Source organism: Sciurus vulgaris, assembly GCF_902686455.1.
Source record: "Sciurus vulgaris genome assembly, chromosome: 5".
NCBI lineage: Eukaryota > Metazoa > Chordata > Mammalia > Rodentia > Sciuridae > Sciurus > Sciurus vulgaris.
In genome coordinates, this window is record NC_136465.1 from 168,107,415 (window position 1) to 168,128,869 (window position 21,455).

At 53.6% G+C, this 21,455-nt stretch overlaps 1 protein-coding gene across 6 annotated transcripts in view; it reads right to left on the bottom strand.

Moving 5' to 3' along the window:
* Positions 1-21,455, bottom strand: part of LARGE1 (LARGE xylosyl- and glucuronyltransferase 1) — a 493,033-nt gene that overhangs the window by 447,632 nt on the left and 23,946 nt on the right. The window contains exon 1 of one of the 6 annotated variants that reach the window (XM_079141605.1): positions 5,067-5,686. The exons of 4 other annotated variants lie outside the window; for them this stretch is intronic. Coding sequence is in view for 1 of the 2 variants with exons in the window: in XM_079141603.1 (XP_078997729.1) it covers positions 4,706-4,866 (161 nt within the window). In the remaining variant the exon portion in view is untranslated. Of the gene's footprint in view, positions 1-4,705; positions 5,038-5,066; positions 5,687-21,455 lie in introns of those variants that run through there. One more of the 6 variants, XM_079141603.1, reaches the window with a different exon arrangement.

Below are 21,455 nucleotides of genomic sequence, written 5' to 3' on the forward strand. Positions count from 1 at the left end.
GGAGAACCAGACTCTCATGGAAGAAGCCCCTCCCACAGAGTCGGACACATAGCAGACAGTCTTTGTTGAACCAAATGTCCACAGAGTACCTACTATGCGCTAGGCGCTCTTCCAGGCGCCAGAGGCTCATAGATGAAGAAGAAAAGCTTTGCCTTCGCGGAGTTCAGGCTCGTCTCGATCAAGGTGCTCCTACTGTGGTGCAAACGGGAACACCAACATGCCCACCTTCCCCACCCAGTACACAGCCCCCGCCGTGAACAGGAGTGTCCCTCCCAAGCCGCCCACAGGGGAGGTGCCAGGAAAGGGTGCTGGTGCCTGGAGGGCGGGAGGGAGAGAGCAGGGGGTGGAAAGGGCCTGACGAGGCCCCTGCGGGGAGCCAGGGTCTGGGTGGATACAGTGCTAAGCACCCTCTGATGAATGCATGTGGCTAATCTGGGGAGCTGTTGCCAGGAGACACTAATAAATGATCATGAAGCAGTCTGCAAACAGTGTTAGTATAAAAGCTTAATCATCTTGAACAGGAATCTTAAAACCCAGATGACCGGGACAGAGGTGGCCTTGGCACACGTGCCCTCTGGCTTCTATTCTGGGCTCTGCTCTGACTCACCCTGTCAGCTGGGGCTGCTCCCTCAGCTGAGGGACCAAACTGCCTTTCACCAGCCCCAGACAAACTAAGCCACCCAAAAAGGAGGTGTCCCACTGCCCAGAAAGCTCCCGCCCAGCCCTTGGGCTGGCCTGTGGCCTGAGCAGCTGCCAGCTGCTGCTGGTTCTCTCATACACCAGGCGGAGCTTTGCCAGGGCGGGCACGTGACACCACACCCCTGCATGTGCTTCCATTTCCAAACCTGAACGCTCCCTTCAGTGGGTCTGTAGCTACCCGGCACAGCTAAGTTAGGATGCGGCCACAGTGGACCAGTGCATCTACTTCTTCCCAGTGGGGTAGGCCTCCACAAGTCACTTCAAGTCCCCCAGCCTCCATTTCCCCTTTTGTTTATGAAGGAAAATTTAACTTTGCTTCACCACATTGGTAGTGGGATTAAATGAGATAAAGTGTTCCTATTAGTCTCTATTGTGGCACTATAACAAAACACCCAAGGCTAGGTACTTCATAAAGAAAAGAAGTTTATTCAGCTTAGTTCTAGTGGCCCAAGAGCATGGCATTAACATCTGCTGGCTCCATGGTAGACAGTACCATGGCAGAAGCATCCGTTAGAGGGAGAGATCACATGCAAGACAGAAAGAGGGATTCAAGGGCCAGGCTTGATGTTTTTATAACAACCCACTCTTACGAGGTTCACCGTACTCCACAAGGCCAGCATCGATTCTTTCAAAGGACCAAGGCCCCACGGACCTAGACCCCTTCCACTGGGGCCACCTCTTAGAGATCCTACCACCCTCCCATCACCACGTGAGGACCAAACTTCTAACATGAACACTTGGGGACAGACCCATGTCACATCGAAGCCATGGTAGTGCCCAAGAATTTGGCAGGAGCTCACTCCCGTGCTATTCATGCCACGGTGGGGAGAGGCGGGTCAAGTCCGAGCACAGGCACCAGCTACCAGGGAATCTAGTCTACCTGGGCCTTGCCCGGCTCCCAGGGGTCCAAAGAGGGCCCGGGTCACTCCATGCTGCCCACTGCACTCTCCTGCACGTCACCTCCCCAGTTTACCCACAACCACGTTGCTCTTCACCTGCCCAAGGGAAGATGAAGCATATGGAAATTCTCTGCAATAATTCACACCAGCAGCCCCTGCCCTGGGCACAAGCCCTGCTTCCAACCATGACTGAACAAGAACACCTGAGACATGATGGGTTATGGGGGTGCAGAAGTACATGCTAAGGCAGGCAACCGAGTGTCAACGGAGGGGCGTCAGTCCTGAGTATCCCACTTCAAAACACAGGAGGCCCCGTCCACGGGTCTCCCTGGGCTGACACTCTGCAAGGATTCCAGCTGGGCGGGCCAGGTGGGAGGAGGGCAGAAAGGCTCTCCGCCGTCTCTTCCCTCACCCCACGGCACCCAGCACCCACACCCGAGCCTCCGCTGCCCAGGGCCTCCTCAGCATGTCCTTAACGGAACTGCAGGCTGTCGCCTCCCCAGTGAACACTGCCCACCCAGAGGGTTTTTGCAGACTCCATTCTAGACTCTCTTCTCTCAAGTCCCTTTCTCGTGGCTGCTCAGCCCCTGGTTTAATCAACCAGAAATCACCAGTCATGTCAAATTCCACTCACTGTGCGTGTCCTGCGTGTCCCCTGCACAGCAGGCTCGGCATACAGATATGACAGTGACCCTGGCTGACTTTGAGAGGCTCAAAAATAAATGGCAGGACTTCAAGGCAGAGGAGTCAAGCACGGAACTAAATAGGCTAACGCAGGACTTCAACAGGAACATCAGAGAGCCGGGAATGCGGGGCTCCAGAGAGGGAGACTGCTGGAGAATGAGGGGATCAGCCAGCGAGTGGAGGGGAGGGGGGAGGGGCGGGAGCTCCCTTCATTCAAAACGCAGCCTGACCCAGGCTGCCCTCCAGGCCTCTCCGGACCGTCTCCCTCCGGAGTGACCGCTTCGGAAAAGCCACTTAAGATTTCGGCTGCACCCGCCCACGGGCCCATCGGCTGGCTACCCCCGCTTGACATGACCCTTCAGCCTGCTCACCTCCCCCACTCCCTGAGCCCTGACCCAGAACAGCACTCTCCGAGTTGGCATTAAGTGTGGCAAGACTAAAATTAGGACTGTTTCCATAGATATCTAGACTTCTCGGTCGCAAATCTGTTTGGCTCCCAACAGGAAAAACACACACACACACTCGCATTTTTCCATTCTTACTGAGGAGTAATCCAAAGGTCTGGAAAAGCCAAGCTAGCTCATGTTTGCAGGTGCCTCTGAGCCTTCCTAGTCCCTTGGGAAGGGAAAGAGGATCCCCCTCCCATCTATGTAGGTAACTACAGTGGCCATCTGCCCTCACTGAGCCACAAAGCACCAGGCAGGACAGGAAAGGAGGGACGGCAACCCTGGGAGGCACTGTGTGTCCGGCGCCCTTGCTTCACCCTGGGAAGGTGTCCCTTAGGGATGTGTCCTCCTGCCTCCCCATTGCAGAAGAGGCAACCCAGATCGGCAAGACTGAGCAATTCACTGGCCCATCAAAGTTAACAGGTGGGAAACTGAGCTTCAGAGATGTTCAGAGGACCATCCAGGGACCCCCAGCCAAGGGCAGGCCAGGGAGGGTGGGTATCATAGCAACAGGCACCGCTCCTGCCAGCTGGCACTCTTCTGCTCTAGGTCCTGTGCTCAAAGCTTCAGCAGAACCGCTCATTCCATCCGAGTTATGGGCTGAAACGTTGAGGTCCGACCTCCCCATAGATGAGCATGTGACCTTACCTGGAACAGCATCACTGCAGATGTGACTGAGCTGAGGTCACCCTGGAATCAGGTGGCCCTCAAACAGCATAACGAGAGTCCCCACAGCCATGGGGAGAGACACCCACGGGGAGGACACACGAGAAGCCAAAGGTCAGGGTGACACCTCCACAGGCCAAGGATCCCAGTGACAAGGGCAAAACACTGGTCACCAAGAAGAGGCCAGGGAGGCTCCCCTCCAGGGCTCAGAGGCTGCCGGCTGGGCCAGCATCTTGGATTTCAGATTTCTGGCCTCTAGAACCACAAGACAATAAAGGCCTCCCTATTTGTGACCCTCTCACAGGAGCCCCAGGAAAACAGCTCAGTCCTCATCACAGCTGTGTGACGCAGACCTGGGCACAGGTGGGAGCTCGCAGGACCACCCTGAAGCCTCGTCAGCAATACACATACAGAACTCCACTGGTCCCCACAGCCACCACCTGGGGGGAGCCCATTTTAAAGAGAGGAAACCGAGGGCCAGGGAAGTTAAGAAAATGACCCAAACTCATACAGCTTGGATGTGGTGGAATCCGGATTCAAACCCAAACCCAGAATCTGTGCTCTTGCCTGCTATAATACCAAGTCATTTGAATGAACATTTAATGAGCACCTATTGTAAGCCAAAGCTGTCAGGAAACAGGAGTGCAAGCAAGTTTCTCCTTCTAAGGCTGAACACTACTACCATCTCCTCTCTTCTGCTTTTCTTTCTCTCTGCAACTTTTTCCTGAAATACTGGAGTTTTTTCCTCTGCATGAACCATACTGTCGACAATATCAAATCGTTGTGGCTACTAATTGCTAATGAAGGAAATGTGGTGAATTGATGACCTTTAGGAAAAAAAAAAAATTCAGGTCAGAGCCTGAAAGAACAGAAGTTAACAACGGTTACTAATGTTAATGTGTTAATCTAGCTCGACGATCCCGGCTCCTGGAAATCAGGTCTATTTCTAACTCAACAAATGAAAACCGCACAGGCGCAAATGCTGGGGACCCAGAGGTGTGCTGGGGGTGGGGACGTTCCAGAGGCCTGAGGAAGTGGGATCAGAAGGGAAGGCATCCCTCACCTATCAGCCGGCTGCTCGCTCATCCACAGGGGAAGCCACTCCAGGCCCAGCAAGCGGGCCTGACCCTCAAGGGGCCCCGTGGCTCTGCAGAACCCAGCCTTTGACTGGACCCTGCCCCTGTCTCCATCAGTGACCACATCAGGAGGGCACAGGGGTGTTGGTACCTTAGTGTCATTCCCAGAGGAAGCGAACAGAGTGCCCAGAACCTTGTAGGTGCACTATAAATGCCACCCACGACGACTACTAACCTAGTCCTCCCCATCAGAGAACGCAGTGCCAGGCCTGGGAACACAGGCAGCGGCTCATCCTCCCCATCACCACCACGGTCACCGTCGCCACTGCCATCGCTGCCAAAAACTGGGCAACAGTCACTGGCAAGTCCTCTGCCCTTGAACCTGAGTTTCCACATCTATGCGGCGAGTTCCCATGGAATTAGAGGGCCCATCCCGGCCCTGCTGGGAGCTGGTCCAGATGCAGGCTGAAGGAAGAGGCGCACCACCTGCATGACAGGCAAGGTTTGGAGTCTGGAAATGACCTTGCTGGGAAAACAAACAGGAGAGCCTTTGACAGGAAAATTGGACCCTTTGAACCGAAAATGTGCCCACTCACCTCTGCCCCGGCTGCCCCCAGCAACAGGGGGATCCGCGAAAGGGCAGGGACTCGGCTGCTTGTCCCAGTAGTGAAGAGATGACTTCGAGCAGGGAGCGCACAGCCTCGCTCCTGACGATCTGACTTTGAGTTTGGCTTTATTATTTCGGCCCTGCCCACAAAAAGCCTTTGGATCGGCGTGAGTAGTTCTTTTTTTAACCCCCCTGGCACGAGCGGCGCTGGAGGCAGGCACGCCCCGGCTCGCGCTGTTCCCGGACTGATGAGACAGACGCACGGTGGGGTTTATTTGTGTAGCCTGTTCCGAACCGCGGCCAAAGGAGCACTCGGCTCCGGGCTGAGCACGGAAGGTCGGCATCCCTCACGGGGACCCTGCCGGGAAGCTGGGGTGCAGGAGGGCAGCCAGAGGTGGGGCTCTGACCTTCAGACCCCGGTGGAATCCCTGCGCAGAGGCGCTCGGCATGCGCTACCCCACTGGCCTACCGGGCACCGGCCTGGGAGCCCGGGAGCAGGAGCCCGATGCTGCTGCTGAGCCGCGGTTGGCCAACAGGGGGCCTCAGTGTGCCGATCGGCGAGGCTCCATCAGGTGGCCTGCACTCGGCTCAGGCACCAGCCGCTCTTTGTTCGCATTCACGTGCCCTTCTTCAGCCTCCCACTGCCTGCCTGCCTGCACTCCCCCTCTCCTCCCTGTCCTTCCTCCATCAGACCAGGATCTGCCTCCCACCTCTGGCCCTGCCCCACCCTGTGAAAGAGCTAAGAGTCAAGTTCAAGTCACCATGTCACCGCCCTCCTCCCCTCCCCCTCCTCCCCCTCGCCTCCCAGCCCTGACATTCCTCCTTCCCTGCCCCCAAGGCATGTTCTCTCCCTCCTCTATTCCTGTCCTCTGGTCCTCTATTTCTGCCTCTGCTTAGGGAACTGAATAGAGGAAATGATATTTAAACAGGCTGCGCTTTGTCATCTTAGCTTTGTCAAACTTAAAACCTCAGCTGATCCTCAGCCAGGTCCCTGTGGATGGGCCAGCACAGACACGAAGGGTTTGGAGGACCGGGCACCTGGGTCAGGCAACAGGCACAAAGATCAGAGTCTCGACCTCTGGAAGGCTCCACAGTGACGTCCTCCCACCTGGGGCACCTTGTCTTCAGCCCTGCCGCGGAGATGGGCAGCGGGATGACCTGTTCTCAGACTCCCCACCGAGGCCTCAGGGCCCGACCCAAACAGTTAACCCACATCAACTCAGCAGCTGAAATGGAACAATGTGTTTGGTAAGCACCAGCTATGCTTATCATTTTAAATGGATCATAAAATGAAAGAGTGTTTGCCCAGTTTTCCTGAATGCATTCTGAGTACGGGGGCATCTTCCTGAACTAACGTCATCCTCAGGTGGAAACGCCAGGTAAGCCCATCGCTCCCTGAGGGGTCAGGGCTCAGACATCTCTGGTTTGAATTCCAGCTCAGCCACTTACCTGCTGTAAAATGCTGGGCCAGGAACTCAGCCTTTCTGTGCCTCAGTCTCCCTGTCTGGAAACAGGGACTAAAAGCCTACCCACTACACCTAACTGTCCATCCCAGTCCATGAATGTTCATGGGGCCACCAGCCTGCTGGACGGTTCCATGCCTCGCATGGACTAATTAACACGATTTCAAGAGGTGGGAACTAGCATAATTCCCATTTTAGAGGGTCAGAGAAGTCAAAGAACTCGCCCAAGGTCACACAGCTAAGCAAAGGATGTGGGCTCTACCCCAGTCCTCCCAGCTCCAGAGCCACACCGTACAATCTGTGCTGTCCATTGGCCCAGTGGCCAGCAGAGGGTAAGCTGTTGACTCAGGGCCCACTCATCAGGATCACCGCCACCTCCAGAAGGGTGACTTCTTTTGTCTTTCTGAATTAAATGTCAGTCCCCAGGGCTGAATCCTAGCACAAGGGAGTATATTTCTGCCCACCCCCCACTCCCGTGACTATGGCAGGCTGAGGGAGCTCTCTGCCCCTGGCTGCTGGGGTCAAGCTGCAGTCTCCAGGCCACAGAAGCTGGGGAGGAGGGGCAGGCGGGATCTCCATTCCAGAATTGTTGGCCAGGTTCTCTCAGGCCAGGGCCAACTGCAGAATGACAGCCGCCACCTGTCCCTCTTGGTCAGGGAACCCTGAGGGCAGAGGGCCACGCCAGAGAGACAGCAAACTCCTCTGCCTGAAGCACATACGCCACCTCCACCTCGGAGCACTCCAGGGAACGCCAGGCCAGGCAGGGCTGCCCTCCTCAGTCGGCCATGCTGCTCCATCCCCTGCGCACTGACTGAAAGTCCCCAGCTCCCTGGCGGCAGACCCCGCCACGCCCTGCAGCGGGCGGTGAGTTAGCTGGCACTTGGCCACAGGGCACTTCATAGGAATGAGCCATTTGATTTGTTTAATCGGGAGCTGCCCTGGCCAGTGCCTGAGAGCCCTTGTCACTACCAAGTGGGGGTCGGAAGGACAGGACAATGAGGAACTCACGTGTCCCCTGGTCTGAGACTTCCTGCAGCCACATCCAGGATGGGCTCTGCCAGCCCTGTCACTCTGGCAGGTGAGAGGCAGGCCACAGTCCCCGGGGCCTGGGAGCACATCTGCACCTGGGCTCCAATATGCAACAGCTGGTCTCTCTGCAGCCATGCAGCAGCTACTCCTAGGTGTCACTCAACCTGAATGTCCCAATCTTGGGATTTCAGACTAAAGGTCATAGAAGAAAGTAGATGGAATGGTCCAGAATGCAGGCTTTGGGGCACACGGCTCTCATCTCCAGCCTTGAGCCCTGGAGCCTCAGTTCCTCATCTGTTCCACAGTCACAGGAACCAGGTCAGAAGCCCCTGGAGACGATCAGTAGCACAGGAGTGAACATCCAGGCCCCACGTCAGTCCCCATGGCAGCTCCAGCCACCAGGACTTGCTTGACACTATGGGCAACATGAAGCCATCTCTGGGATCACAAGTGAGGACAGTGGATAATCCCCAGAAGGGACAAGGGGTGGGGGCAGGGCCCAGGGGTCCTGCTGATGCCCCATCCCTGACCTGGGCCCTGAGGTCACATAGGCACATAGGCATGGTGGCCTCTGCCAGGCGACTTGAAGCTGCATGCAAGTGCTTTCCGCACTTGGCCAGCTACTATGCTGCTTTTCAATCTAAAAAATCGACAAGAGAAAGGTTTTGCCAGGGGACACATCAACTGGCCTTTATGACTATCCTCAGCTCAGCAGGAACTCTGTATCTGAACAGGCAGGTCATCTCTCCTTGAGAGCCCCTTCCCCTGGGCTACATCTATAAAGCCACTCCCAAAGTCACAACAGCCTCCAGGGGCTCCTGGCAGACTCGGATCATCGCCTACAAGGCCTCCAGAGCTGCTCACTGACTTCCACAGACATCACAGAGCCTCTGCTAGTGCCAGCCACGAATCCAGATGTGAACAAAACTAACTTCTTTTCAAAAGTTCATTTTGTGGGCCTAAAGGGAAGGGACCAAGTACCCAGGTGGTGCCAATACCATAGAGTTACTCTTAACAATGTTGCAAAGTTCAGCTGAGTGCAGATGGTCCCTTGGGCCTCTGTGCCCCAGCTTCTGTGGGGTAAGCCAGCTACCTAGTCCCTGCCAAACAGAAGTCCAAGGCTCCTCCATGTTTTCTCCCTGAAGATTTCTTGATGTGACTGGCACAACAGGACTCCCAAGACAGGTTTTGTGAGTTCAAACCTTACTGTGTGACTCTGGGAAAGTATCTTAACCTCTCCTGCCCCAGTGATCCCATCTTCAAAATGGGAGAGATGATTACTTCCCAGGGTTCTGGAAGGATCGAATAAAATGGTCCAGTATAATGTTGAAAATAGTCCGTGACATGTAATAAACGCTTAATGCACTTCGGCTGCTACTGCTATTCTCAAGACTTCTAAGAGCCCCTCGTGCATCGCCTCTCTATGCCTTTCCATGAGACTCATCTCAGTCTTCTTTTCCCCTAAAATCCAGTTACAGAAAGCATTCACGCTGGTCTCCACTGGCCATTTATCTCTCTGTTCCTCACAGGAAGAGGACCAGGAGAAGAGAGATGGATGGAGAAAGGTAGAATTGGAAAGGACAGAGGAGAATGGAGGAAAAAAAAAAAAAAAAAACTCGCTTGTCCCACAGAGTCACCTCACTGGTGGCACTGGCTGCCCTGGGAGCCACCCTGTCCAATATGGCAGCCAAAAGCCCTGGCAGCTACAGAGTGATTGAAATGCAGCCCGTCTGACTTGAGCTTTGCTACAGATTAAAATGTACATCACATTTCAAAGTATTACAAAATAAAGAATGCAAAGTCTTGATTTTTTGAGATAGCGTACTTATACTACATTACATACAACACGTTATTAAAATTAACGTCACCTCTCATGGTGCTATTGGTAAATTTTATGTCACATGCGTGGTTTGTATTTTATTTCCACAGTCCCCTCTCAAAACGACTTTCTATTAAAGGCAGCTGCTCCCCTCAGAACTTTCCTTGGAACTCTTAAGGGAAAACGTCACGTCTCAGTACCTAAATACGTAAGCTTCAATTAGAGGAGGTCGAAGCTCAGCCTGGGAGGGGCCCTGCCTCAGGCCTGTGGTTAATGAAGGGGAGGCCAGAACCCGACTCCAGACCCAACCAGACAGGGCCTCACTTCCGTTCTCGGCCCTAATTCACCTAACGCGCCGCATCTGCTCATTGAACCATCACCTCTGCACATCACCTCCCCAGGAAAAGACAAAGCACCAACATGTCATTACTTGTCACCAGCATCACCGACAGTGGCTGTGTTTCACAGGGCAGGACTATGATGCCTCGCGGCGAGACACAGCTGAAAGGGGGTACAGGTAAATGTCTGCGGAGGTAAAATCAGCATGCCGTATGCAGACACTGTTCCCACCTGGCGGCAGAGACCCCTCCACCTCTGCTCGGGAACCTTCTCTGCAAATTGACAAGGAATCCTCCCGCGAGCCCCTGAGATACGGACCTTCACCCCATTTCACAGATGACGAAAGCCACTCACAGCGGGAGTCGGTGATCTGCCCCCGGCCCCACCTGTCAACAGCAGAGACGGAGTTAGGCGGGTGTGTGTCCAGCCTCCCACTTCACAACTACCCAGAAACCCAGCTTTTTCTTTGTGCCCCACCTGAGCCCCCCGGCTCCTGGAATGCCCTGCATGTCTGGCTAAGCTGCCAGAAAGGTGTTCGGGCTGCACTGACCATGATGAACTAGAGGCTCCTGCTTCCGTGACAGAGTGCGCCTCTTCACGGGAGGCTGATCTTGACCCAAGCAGGCCTCCTGGACTCCTGGCACAGTGCCGCACTCGGGAATCACCCAACGCAGTCTGTGGATTAGGTGATGGAGACGGTCAGCTGACCCAGCCCTCCTGACACCCCGCTCCACCAGAGTATGGTTCCCAACCGGCTTCCCTCCTCTGAATTCCGATGTTCTTCCCCACGGGTGGCTTTGCCACCAATCTGTTTGCCTGGAGGGAGGCCAAGAACATTGCTTTTGACCGTAGCTTGGTAACACCAATTGTCACCTCTTCATTTTTATTAATTGCTGGGTTAATCAAGCACTTCAAATTGTGTCCACCCACGATAACATGCTCTTATTTCTGCGGTGGCCAAGGAACAGGTTTAAGCTGAAGCAAAAAAACAAAAAAAAAAAGAGGAGTCAATGCAGCCTTTTAGGGCCGGCATGTCTGTCATATTTTCCAGAATATTTGGCCCAAGTAAGATCAGGTGGAAGTCTTGATCAAAACCTTAACTAGCTACAAATTCACAGGGAACTGGGACTTAGCCTGTGGTATGACGTCTCCTCAGCCCCTGGCTGAGGCTGCTGCCATCACGCCAGCTTGCAAGGAGACTGAGGTTGGACTGAGAAATGTTCTACCTACTTCTACAGATTCCCAAGGCTGGAAGAGACAGCAGATCCTGGACTGTTGTTCCTTATCAGCGCACAAGTCCCAGACCGTCCCCACCATGCAGGAGCAGAGGGGCCCACCATCACCTCTTCCCTGTGGCAGCCGGCCCCCAGGACCTGCCAGTCATCCTGCGCAAGTGACTTTGTTTCCCCTCTAAACCCTCTACTCACAATGGGTTGAGAGGTTTTCAGCTGAATCCACAACTAGATCTTGCTTTAAATCCTGGAAAAACGTCCCACATAGGCATCGTCACTCTCTGCTTCTCTCGCTTGTGACACAGATGCCGGTGTGGCTACATCACTCCGCCTCACGCCTGCTCTGGTACAGATCCCGCTGTGGACAGGATGCGCAGAGGGACAGAAGGAAAGGAATGAGATGTTTTAGGTGCCCCGCACCTTTGATCTGAATGCACGCTCTCCGCTTGGTGCACTCTGTATTTATAGGTAATGTGCTCTTCAGTCACCTGGTTGCAAAGAATCAATGCAACCCTTCCCACCTGTCCCCTTCCATTTTCCAAGTAGATTTTTTTCCCCCCAACTTTCAATAAAGATGCCAGAGAGGCTGCCAGGCCAAAACACAATGACATTCCCTGACGGGCTCCCATATGGAAGCTGGAATGTTCCAGATGCCTTCCTGTGTACCAGGTTTCCAGAAGCCCAGTTATGAGCCCCCCAGGGCCGGAAAAGGAGCGCCAGGCACAGGCCCGCGGACAGCTTTCTGTCTGGCTTAACGAGAAACTGCTCCAGGCCCGCCGCAGGCCCACGGCCCAGAGGTCCCTGCACTAGGTCACCAAGTGAAGTCCCTCCAGCTCTCCCAATGTGCAGGGGAGAACGCCAAAGGAAAAGGAGCATCTGGTGGGAAGGCTAGTCTACCCCTCCACCCAGAGGACTCTGGGAAGCTGGAGGTAAAAAAGTAGCAGAACTACAGCCGAGTTTCTTGAACTCAGGGAATAAACGGATCCTTTTGAAGGCGGAGGGGAGAAAGCACAAGTCCTATTTTATGAAAATATGTTTCAATGGCAAGCGATCATAGCAAAGAATCAGAGCAATTTCTTTTAAATGTCATCGAAACATAAATGCCCAGTTTAACGAGTTCTGTTGAATTAGCAGCACCTTCTCCTGGGACATGCAGAATGTAGATCCGGAAATTCCACCTTGGAAGAGACCCCTCTAGAGTCGCATAGTCCACCATTATTATCCCAGCAGTCAGGAAAGAGGCTACACTGAACCACAGCAGGGTTAAAGAGGCTGTTGAAGGAACAGATGCTCTCAAGTGGGGTGACCACCTACGTGGTATGAACAGACATGCTGTGGCACAGAGGACCTGCCTCCGGTGGCAGGTGGATGCGGCACAAGTCCTCAGGGTGGCCTGTGTCCAGGAGAGACACACTCTTTGGAATGAAAGTCGCCTACAGAACCTCAGTAGAATGGGTACCAACACCCTTTCCTCACCAGTAAAAGGGTCCCCATCAGTTCTCTTTGTCCTTCTGCTCAGTGAAAAAGGTCAGTGACCCTGGACGAAGGAAATGTCGATGTCCAAAGCTGGTCCGGCTGTATCCAAGAATGGGACAGCCAGGAGACTCTGGGCAGCAGAGGTCCTCAGAGCTTGGGGAAAATAACAAAGAGGAAACTCAGCCCCGACAGCAACGGCTCTGTCATTCACCAAGCCTGATCGCCAACGCCGATCTTGTCATATCAAGAGACTCGGACTGCAAGTAAAGTACTGTGGAAATCGAAGTTTCACGAATTCCACAGAGTAGTAAAATGCACCTGAAAATCCCACTTCCGCCTTCCCGGGAAGCCCAGGGGATGGGACCCTGCGAGGCAGCTGGGCACCCTGCTCACACACGGAGCAGGAATTCCATCTACTCCTGGGGTTCCCCCACCTTCTCTGACAGGCACCCAGAACTCTGACGGGCCCAAATTACGGGCTCTCAACAGACTGCCGGAGCGCTCCGGATGCCTGAGTCTGGAATCCAGCTTTTCTCACAGTGGATCACAAGTCTCTTTTGCCTCTCCTCAGGTCCACGGGGCCATGGCACGGCAGGAGGCTGGAGGAACGAGGCTGAAAATAGGAAAACGCCTCATGCTGGGCCCGAATTCCAAACCGGAAACACACTAGGTTGGACTGGAGCACGTGTGGACACCTCCGGGCCTCCAGTTCTGGAGGCGCCTGTCCAGCAGGCAGCGGCTGGGATCTTGGTGTTTCAGCCTCAGCTGCATCGCACCTTTCAGTGTGATGTGATGGCAGGGGCAGTGTGTCAAGCTTCAGCACCAGGAGGTAAGTAAGGGACGTGCCTCTCTGCTCCTGGTGACACCTGGCTACTGCCATGCCACCATGCCAGGAAGTGTCAGTTTTAGCATCTCGATCGTAGAGCTGAGAAAATTAATGAGATGAAGCAACTCACCCCAGGGTTAGAGAGAATGCAAGCAACAGGGACCCAGACTCAACTCTTTCAATGCCTCAATCACCCACGCTGGCCCGAGACACACTCATCTTCTGTCTGAATTAGAGCAAGCCCTTCCTCTGTGGTCTCTTGGCTTATATTTTGCTGCCTATGGATAATCAGCAACACAGGAGTAGCCAAGTAATCCTGATACATATGAGCTGACTCCTGCCTCTCTTCCAATGCCCATAAGACCCAGCACAAATGGGCCTCCCTTCCTCTCTGACATCGTCTACCACTACTTTTCTGGGGACTCACTCTCTTCCAGGCATATGACCCCCTTGTGGTCTCTGACTGAGCAACTGAGAAATGGCCTCAGGGCCTTTGCACTTACCTCAGCCTCAGCTCTTTCCCCAGATAGCTCCATGACTCATTCCTTCTTATTCTTCAGGTATGTGCTCAAACCACACGCACAAATCCCTGCTGACCAAACTACTAAAAACGGCAAGCCCTACCCCACCCCACCCCACAGCCACTGTACTTGTCATCAGAGGAGGAAAAATGTTCTTTGTGCTGCTCGTGGATCTGCCCCCTCAGGGAGATGACAAGCTATGGGAGGGAGGGACCTCTATCGCTGCATTTACTAACAGACCCTCACCCTGCTCACTGAACAAACCGTTGTGTGATGAGAAATGGAGAAGATGAAGGTCTGGAAGCCAATCCACCAGAGTCTGGTCCCGGCTGGCCACCCGCCCAAGGGGAGGCTGCTGGTTCAGGGAGAGACCAGGGCCACCCAGCCAGCCACAGCCAATGCTGACTCGCCCACTGACCAACCAGCCCTGAACGGTCTCTGCAGGCTGTGGGAACAAAGACTTGGAAGCAAAGATCAGCTGGGTGGCCTACGTCACACCTCTCTCCTCCAATGGTAGGAAAGAGCGTGCCCTTCCCCTGGGCCTCGTGGGAACGAGTCAGCCCGAGAAGCTGCCCACGTCCACATCCCTTCTGAGGGCCGCACACTGTGGCCCCCCAGCAAGGGCCTGCCGTGGGGAGGCGCTGCCACTGCCAGGCACCGTAGTTTGGCTGGAGTGTCACAACTACACAGGGAACAGTAGCAGCCTGGACAAGGCCAGGCTGGGGAGGCCCTGGGAGGTCGGATGCCGCGATCTGCAGCACTGCCGGATTCCTGAGGTCACTGCGTACACGCTGAGGGCGGCAACCCTGCCTGAGTCCACCTGCCCGGGGAGGGCAGGGCAGGGCAGGGCAGGGCAGGCCTCCTGCCTCCTGCATCCGGGTCTTCAGGCTCCTGTGCACATGCTCCCAAAGACACGCTCCATCTCCAAGGACCACGGCAGGCACAACCCTGGGTCTCCCGGCTGCTGAAATCGCCCTCCCCTGCTCTCTGAAGCCGGGATCCCTGCCCCTTCTGAGCTGCAGCCAAGCACAGGCTGTGTCACCCAGGCGTGGGATGGCACTGCCACACAGAGGCTTTCCACAGAAAAAGGGCGTCGACGGCAGGGCAGGGAAGACCTCCGGAGGTGTACGTGGGACGGCCATGAGTGCTGGGCTAGGCGGTTTTTGAAGGATATTCCTTATCTGATTAAACACATCTGTCCCTATTTTACCCAGGCGGAAACTGAGGCTCAGATGAGACGTCATCCACTCAGACCACAAGGCGGAACAGTCCCTGCCTGCCACCCAGGCACGCGTGGTGCGAGGACGTGCCCTCTGCAGACACTGCGTTCCTCAGAACCAAGGGAACAGGCCCCTTTTAAGTTGCAGGAATAAAATCCCATTGCTCCTGAGGTGATTTATTTCAAGCTGGACTCCTGGCTGACCCTCCGTGGAAGGGACACTGAAAACGCAGGCTGACTGGAGCCCAGGAGCACAGTGCGGCAGACCCCCGACTTTGGGATGGCCAACGACACAGCGAATCCCTAAGTCCCAAGTTCACATGCACGCTAAGCCTGGGTCTGTTCACCTCCCACACCAGGAATGGTCATGCCACAACACCACAGCAGGGTGCCCACGAAGGACCCTGTGGTGCCAAGACAGCAACACAGGGCTGGCTAATGTGCCCTGCGACCGGCAAAGGCCTGTGCAACAAAAGCTGTGACCACGATAGAGCGGATGACTGACGCCTTCCAGAGGCTTTCCTTCCAGTGAAAGGCCCGAGCACGGCCTCCCAGCCACCTTCCCCTGGAGCCCGAGCCTCTCCATATCGCAAAAAGACGTGAAGTCCAGAAGGTCCGCCCGGAGGTACGAGGTCCCTCCGGCTGAACGTCTCAGGTGAGTGGCCAGGCCGAGGTGCAGGCGTCTCTCTTCTTGCATGCCGCGAAGTTGAGCCAAGGTAGACCTGCGCCCTGGTGCTCAGCAAAGAGCCAAGCAGATTTCCACTTCCTGTTTGCCCCCTTGCCCCTCAGGGCTCAGGCACTGCCCCATTGGCAGCCCGTCCCTCCTACACAAAGTTTCTCCAACTTGAATGAGAAGTGTCTCTTTCATGGAAAAGGAACTGGCAGGGAACCCTCAGTTTTGACTTGGTTTTATTTCAAGGTTATTTCAACACTAATGTGGAAAAGGTTGAGGGGAGTAAAGGGAGGGGAAGGGGCATGGGGGAAGGAAGGGGAGTAGAGTGAAATGGACATTACCAGCTCATGTACACGTATGACTGCATGACCAAGGTGATCCTACCATAAACACAACCAAAAATGAGGAGTTATACTCCATTTATGTATGATCTATCAAAATGCATAAATGCATTCTACTGTCATGTATAATTAGAACAAATTTTAAAAATGTAAATAATAGGTATTGAACACTATGTCAGGCACTGTGCTAGGTGCTTCAGAATGCAACGGGAACAGGGAGAATAACAAGACACACAGGAAGCTTCCAGTGCAGCGGGGCATGAAGAAGTTAACCAGCCCATCTCAACAAGCCTTAAAAACCAACTGGGAAAATCCCCTTGCAGACTGGGGAGGCCGTTCGAGGCCAGATGCCACGATCTGCAGAGCTGCCAGATTCCTGTCCTGATCTGAGCAAGGCCATCAGGGAATTGAAGGGGCTGTCACTGAATTGGAACCTGGGTAAGAACAGGGTTCACCAGGCTTGGAGGAGGCAAAGGCAGCAAAAGCCCCTGTGAAGAAAACCGCCCACAAACACTGGATGAGGTCTGCTGGGTCTGAATACCTGTGACCCCCAGAATCCGTAAGATGACACCCCCGCAACGTGGTGGTATCAGAGGTGGGGCCACTGAGGGCCGAGGGGGTCATGAGGATGGAGCCTGCCCTACAGCTTGAACTTCCTCCAGGACCCTCCTCACTTTCCCAAAAGAAAACCACACACCATGAGCCCTGATGAACAGGTGCCCCTCAGATTCTTCCGGAACTCTCTTTGGAAATGTCACAGCTCTTCCGTGACCTGCAGGAGCCTTTTCCCAAGCCTGCCTCCCACCACTCAACACGAAGGGGAAGATTCCTCCTGCTGTGCCCGTCAGGGTGGCAGGTCCAGCCATCCTGACAATCGTCATGGCCACGGTCCAGAAACTGAGCTCCCTCCTGGGCTCCACGGCCTTTGTGCTGTGACAGCGCTCCTCGGCTCCACTTGTGACATCTTTTTCACGGGGAGAAAAGAAAGCACATCCCTTGGAGTCCACCCATCGGCGAGTTTAAGATTTTGGAGCTGGAATAATTTACACTGGGAAACTCTGAGAAAGGGTTTCTTTAAATAAACCTTATTCTTCTGGGTCCTCTGTGAAGTTCCAGCAGAGGTGTTAAGTCACACTTCTCAGAGAGGGACTCTGCTGGGTCCTCTCACGTTAAGGCCATTTGCTGAGGGGACATGACATGGAGAGGCAGGCCCTGGGCCTGGTGTCTGCAGGGTGTCCCACAGGACTCACGGGCAGGGAGCAAAGACTGACCACAGGCACGGGGGCCTCCACGTCCCTGTCCTTTCACCTCCACTTTATACACTTTCCCAGTGAGACAGACAGCTGCTGCTTTAGCCACATGGGGATGCGACCATCTGAACTGGGGCTGGAATGGAGAGTGGTCTAGAAGGACCAGCCTCTGGGAGCACGAGAGGCGAAGGCAAGAGGGTCGTTCATCTGCTATTTCCCGAGTGCTCAGTGTGAACGAGGAAAGAAGCTGGGGGTCAGGACGGCATCGTGGTCCAGGAAAGCGGACGCCAGACACCGCCCCACGCCGGGCCCCGTGCCACCTCGCAGTAGGCAGATGAGGCACATGCGGGCAAATGGATTCCCAGCACATCAGTGCTGGAGGGAGGACCCCGGCTCCTGCCCCACACGCCGGGAACCAGGCTGGTGCTATCCGGCCGTCCCGGCCCAGCTGACCCACAGTTTCTTAGGACTGGGAGAGAAAACAGAAATCAGCTCTGGAAAGAAGAGAAGTGGGTGGGGAACTAACAGTCCACCTGCTGACGTCCAGGCACAGAGTGAGCAAGGTTGAGGGGCTGAGCATGTCAACCTAGGGTTCAGATCCCAGTGTCTCCCCTGGAGCTGGCCCAGGAGCCATGGGCAGTCCACTAAACTCCATGGTGCCAAAGTGGGGAGCCACTGCATGTTTATTCCATCTCAGAGTTTGATGTGAGGATCAAAAATGTCAAGTGAATTGATTCACACAGACACACTCATAAAAGTGGTTAGCATAAAGTTGGCACTTAAAAAACAAAAATCCTAGCTAGTTTTATTTAAAAAAAACTAACCTGCACGACAACTCTATGATGCAGATTTTATGTCTGTTCCACGTTTTTTCTTCATATCCCTGTGAAGAAAACGGAGGCTCAAAGAACAGTGAAAGAATGTCACCAACGTCTCAGAGGGACCTGTTGGAGCAGAGATGCAGATCCAGGTCTGGGTCGAGTTGAGAGTCGTCAGTAAGTTGCAGCAAAACCCGAGAGCCACAGGGAATCATTCCACCGATACTTGGGCTATCACGGGCTATTTCGTACTTATTTTGTATCTTCAGAATTCCCAGGTCTGTTCAAGAGCATCACTATGGTGTTCATAAGCCCACCTTCTTAGGCAACAATTCCTTAGGTTGTTCAGGACAAAGTGGGTCACAATTCCTTTTGGGGCTCTGACTCGGTTTCCTCTAAAGCTGGAAAAGGAGGGGCGGAGATGGCAGAGGCTCACATGTTCATGTTTATTGATCACAGCTGCTCAGAAGACTCACTGCCCCCACCTCCCTCAAGCAACAGGTCAGAGCATCTGCCCTGATCCAAGAGCCACACTGGGCGCCAGGAAGCACCCAGCAAGCCCCTCTGTCCTCCCTCATCCAATTCAAACTCCTCATTCAGACTCACTCAGAGCTGGCCCCTTCCAGAGAGGTTATCTTTCCAGAACTATATGAAGGGCCCCTTCTCTGGGCTCGCCCTAAGACCAGGAAGTGTTTTCAATATCTGCACCAGGGAACCTGCTTCAGGAATTCACCTCCTTCCCAGGCTATGGCTTCCACCCTGACGTGGAGGAAGGTACTTGTCCCTTTTGTTAGATTTATTCCAATCTGTGGGGCAGCCATCTTCTGAGCACCTGCTGTGTGCAATGCACTGTGCTGTGATTCAAAAATGAGTCGTGAGGATGTCAATCATGAAAGGGACGGGGCAAGGAGTAGAACAAGACTCTGATGTCACTGCAGCAAGCAACCACCCCAATGGCTTGGTTAATTTACCTGGAAAATGGAATCAACATTATTAGTATTTACAACTCTCAACACAATGATGATGGTTTCAAAAGATCTCAAGTATAAAATGCTTAGGAAACACACCCCCAGCCCACAGTAGGTACATCAGATATACGCTGGGGAACCCTTGGTGATAAGCAGCGTGAATGCTGGCTATTATCAGAGGGGGATGTGGCTCCCCGACATCAACGTAGCTTTAATTTATAAGAGTTTAATGAAAGCAAAGTCATTTGATCTTTAATGGGAAATGGATATCAGTGCATTGGCTTCAATGGGAAATCAACTTCAAAGTGCCATATATTAATTCAGAATCCTAGTCAATATTCCTCTGTTCTGGACTTTCAAACGCCTTCTCAACAGCCACCCCTCCACGAGGTCTTCTCCGATCACCCTTCCTGCAGACTCCCCTTCCTCAAACTCCCTTCACCGAGCTTTCACAGGCCACTTGGCACTGTATCCCTTACAGTATAGAAGGACGTGTCCTGACCCTCCTCCCGACATCACCCAACTGCAAGGCTTCTCACGAATGGGATCTGAGTCCTATCAAGATCCATCACATCCATCATCGGTGGAGTAACGATGCTGCCCAAGGAACCAGGGTCTAAGGCAACACTCATCCTTTTAATCTGCAAGTTGGCTGGGGCCCGGTGGATCTCAGGAGGCATGGTGTCTCACTGCAGGCTCTCAGGCCGGCCGGCAGCTATGCTCCAAGTGTCCCGGGCTCACCTTCTTTTTGTGGCAAAGGCAAAGACACATCAAAAAACAGAAGTGCTTAAGATCTGGTCAGGCGGCAGCTCAGAACTCCCACCCTACCACCTCCACTTCATCCGACAGGTCAAAGCAAGTCACGTGGTCAAGTCCAAAGTCAAGTCAAGGAAATTGGGCAGGAATTCAGAAAACTGTGAAGAATGGAAGCCATTAATGCAAATAGCCTATCACATCCACCACCCGGGTGCCTCATACATATAAAATGATCATGAGGCACTGAATAAGTGAACAAATGAATGAAGGAATGAAGACTGAGCACACTTCAGAGCCTCGTCAGGGCACATGCCAATTTCACCGGCAGCCACCGCGGATCTGAAATGCCGCACAACAGTAGCGCTCTCGTTAAATATTAGTTTGCTACAGGTCCCTAGACTCCACTGTACTTCAGCTGGAGAGGCGGCAGTTCAAAAACTTGTACGTTCACACTGTTATTTTTTCATGGGTCTCTGATTATGAAATAAATCAATATTCCCACTCACACCAGGGAGTGCCCCAAAAACACCACATCAAGAAAAGAAAAAGGGATGCTGTTTTGCATATGTGGGGCGGCGGGGAGGTGGGGAGATCCAAAAGGAGAAGGTGAAGAGGTGACTCTGAGTCCAACCTGCGGTGGTTAATTTTCATTTAACTACCTAGCTGAGACGAGAGAGCTTGGCAGAAGCACATTAAATTCCATGAACTTATGAAATGATGCATTATTGAAGCCACAGCAGGGGAAAGGGCTCGGTTTAGAACACATAAAAGACTAAAGTCTGCAGAAGTGTTGTCTCCCAGGACAAGGTAAGGGGGAAAAAAAAAAAGCATTTTAATTGCAAAAGACACTTGCTCCAGGGGAATAAGACGAAATGCAACCCGGGCACTCATGTCCACCCCACTAACGCCTGCAGTTCCTCCCAGGACCCCACCAGAGAATACGTCCTAAAGGATTCCATTTCCCCTCCGGACCCCACGGACACCATCTACCTGTCACTCTTCAGCCACTCAACAAATACATGCTGGGAGTGCTCTCTGCCTAAGACGCAAGGAGACAGGAACCTTTTCTTTAAGAGATCACATTCAAATGACTCCATAGCACATTAAAAAACATTTTCCTCTGTTACAGGAGAAAAACAGAGCAGGCTAAAGAAGGGAGGGGGAGGGGGACTTATCAAAACAATAAATTAAAATAGGTGAAAAATTGCCTAATTTTTTACTTCCTTTGGGTTCTCTGGACTTGTCCTCTCAACAGGCATTTAAGTGGACCACTAAATTACACCCACAGCAGGGACATCACCTGGTCATTCACCCCAGAAGACACAATCACAGGGTCCCTACTCCCTGCGATCTGATCCTCCTCACCAAGAGTTACTCAGGGAGTCTGGGAAAACCAGACACCCAGGTTAACCACCAACCCTAGGCAATGAACATCAAAGGTAATCCAGATACAGGAACAGCTGTCTTACTAAGGCCTGTTGGATGTGTGTCCCAAGTCCCCCTGGAACTCCTGCACCCTTTACTGTGTGCAGAATAGGAATGGAGTTGAAGGCACCCAAGATGCAGGGACTTGTCAGTTCCAAAGCAAAAGCACGAGCCCATCCTGAGGCCCCCTCTGCAACTTCCAGGCTCTAAGCTCACAGGGTCT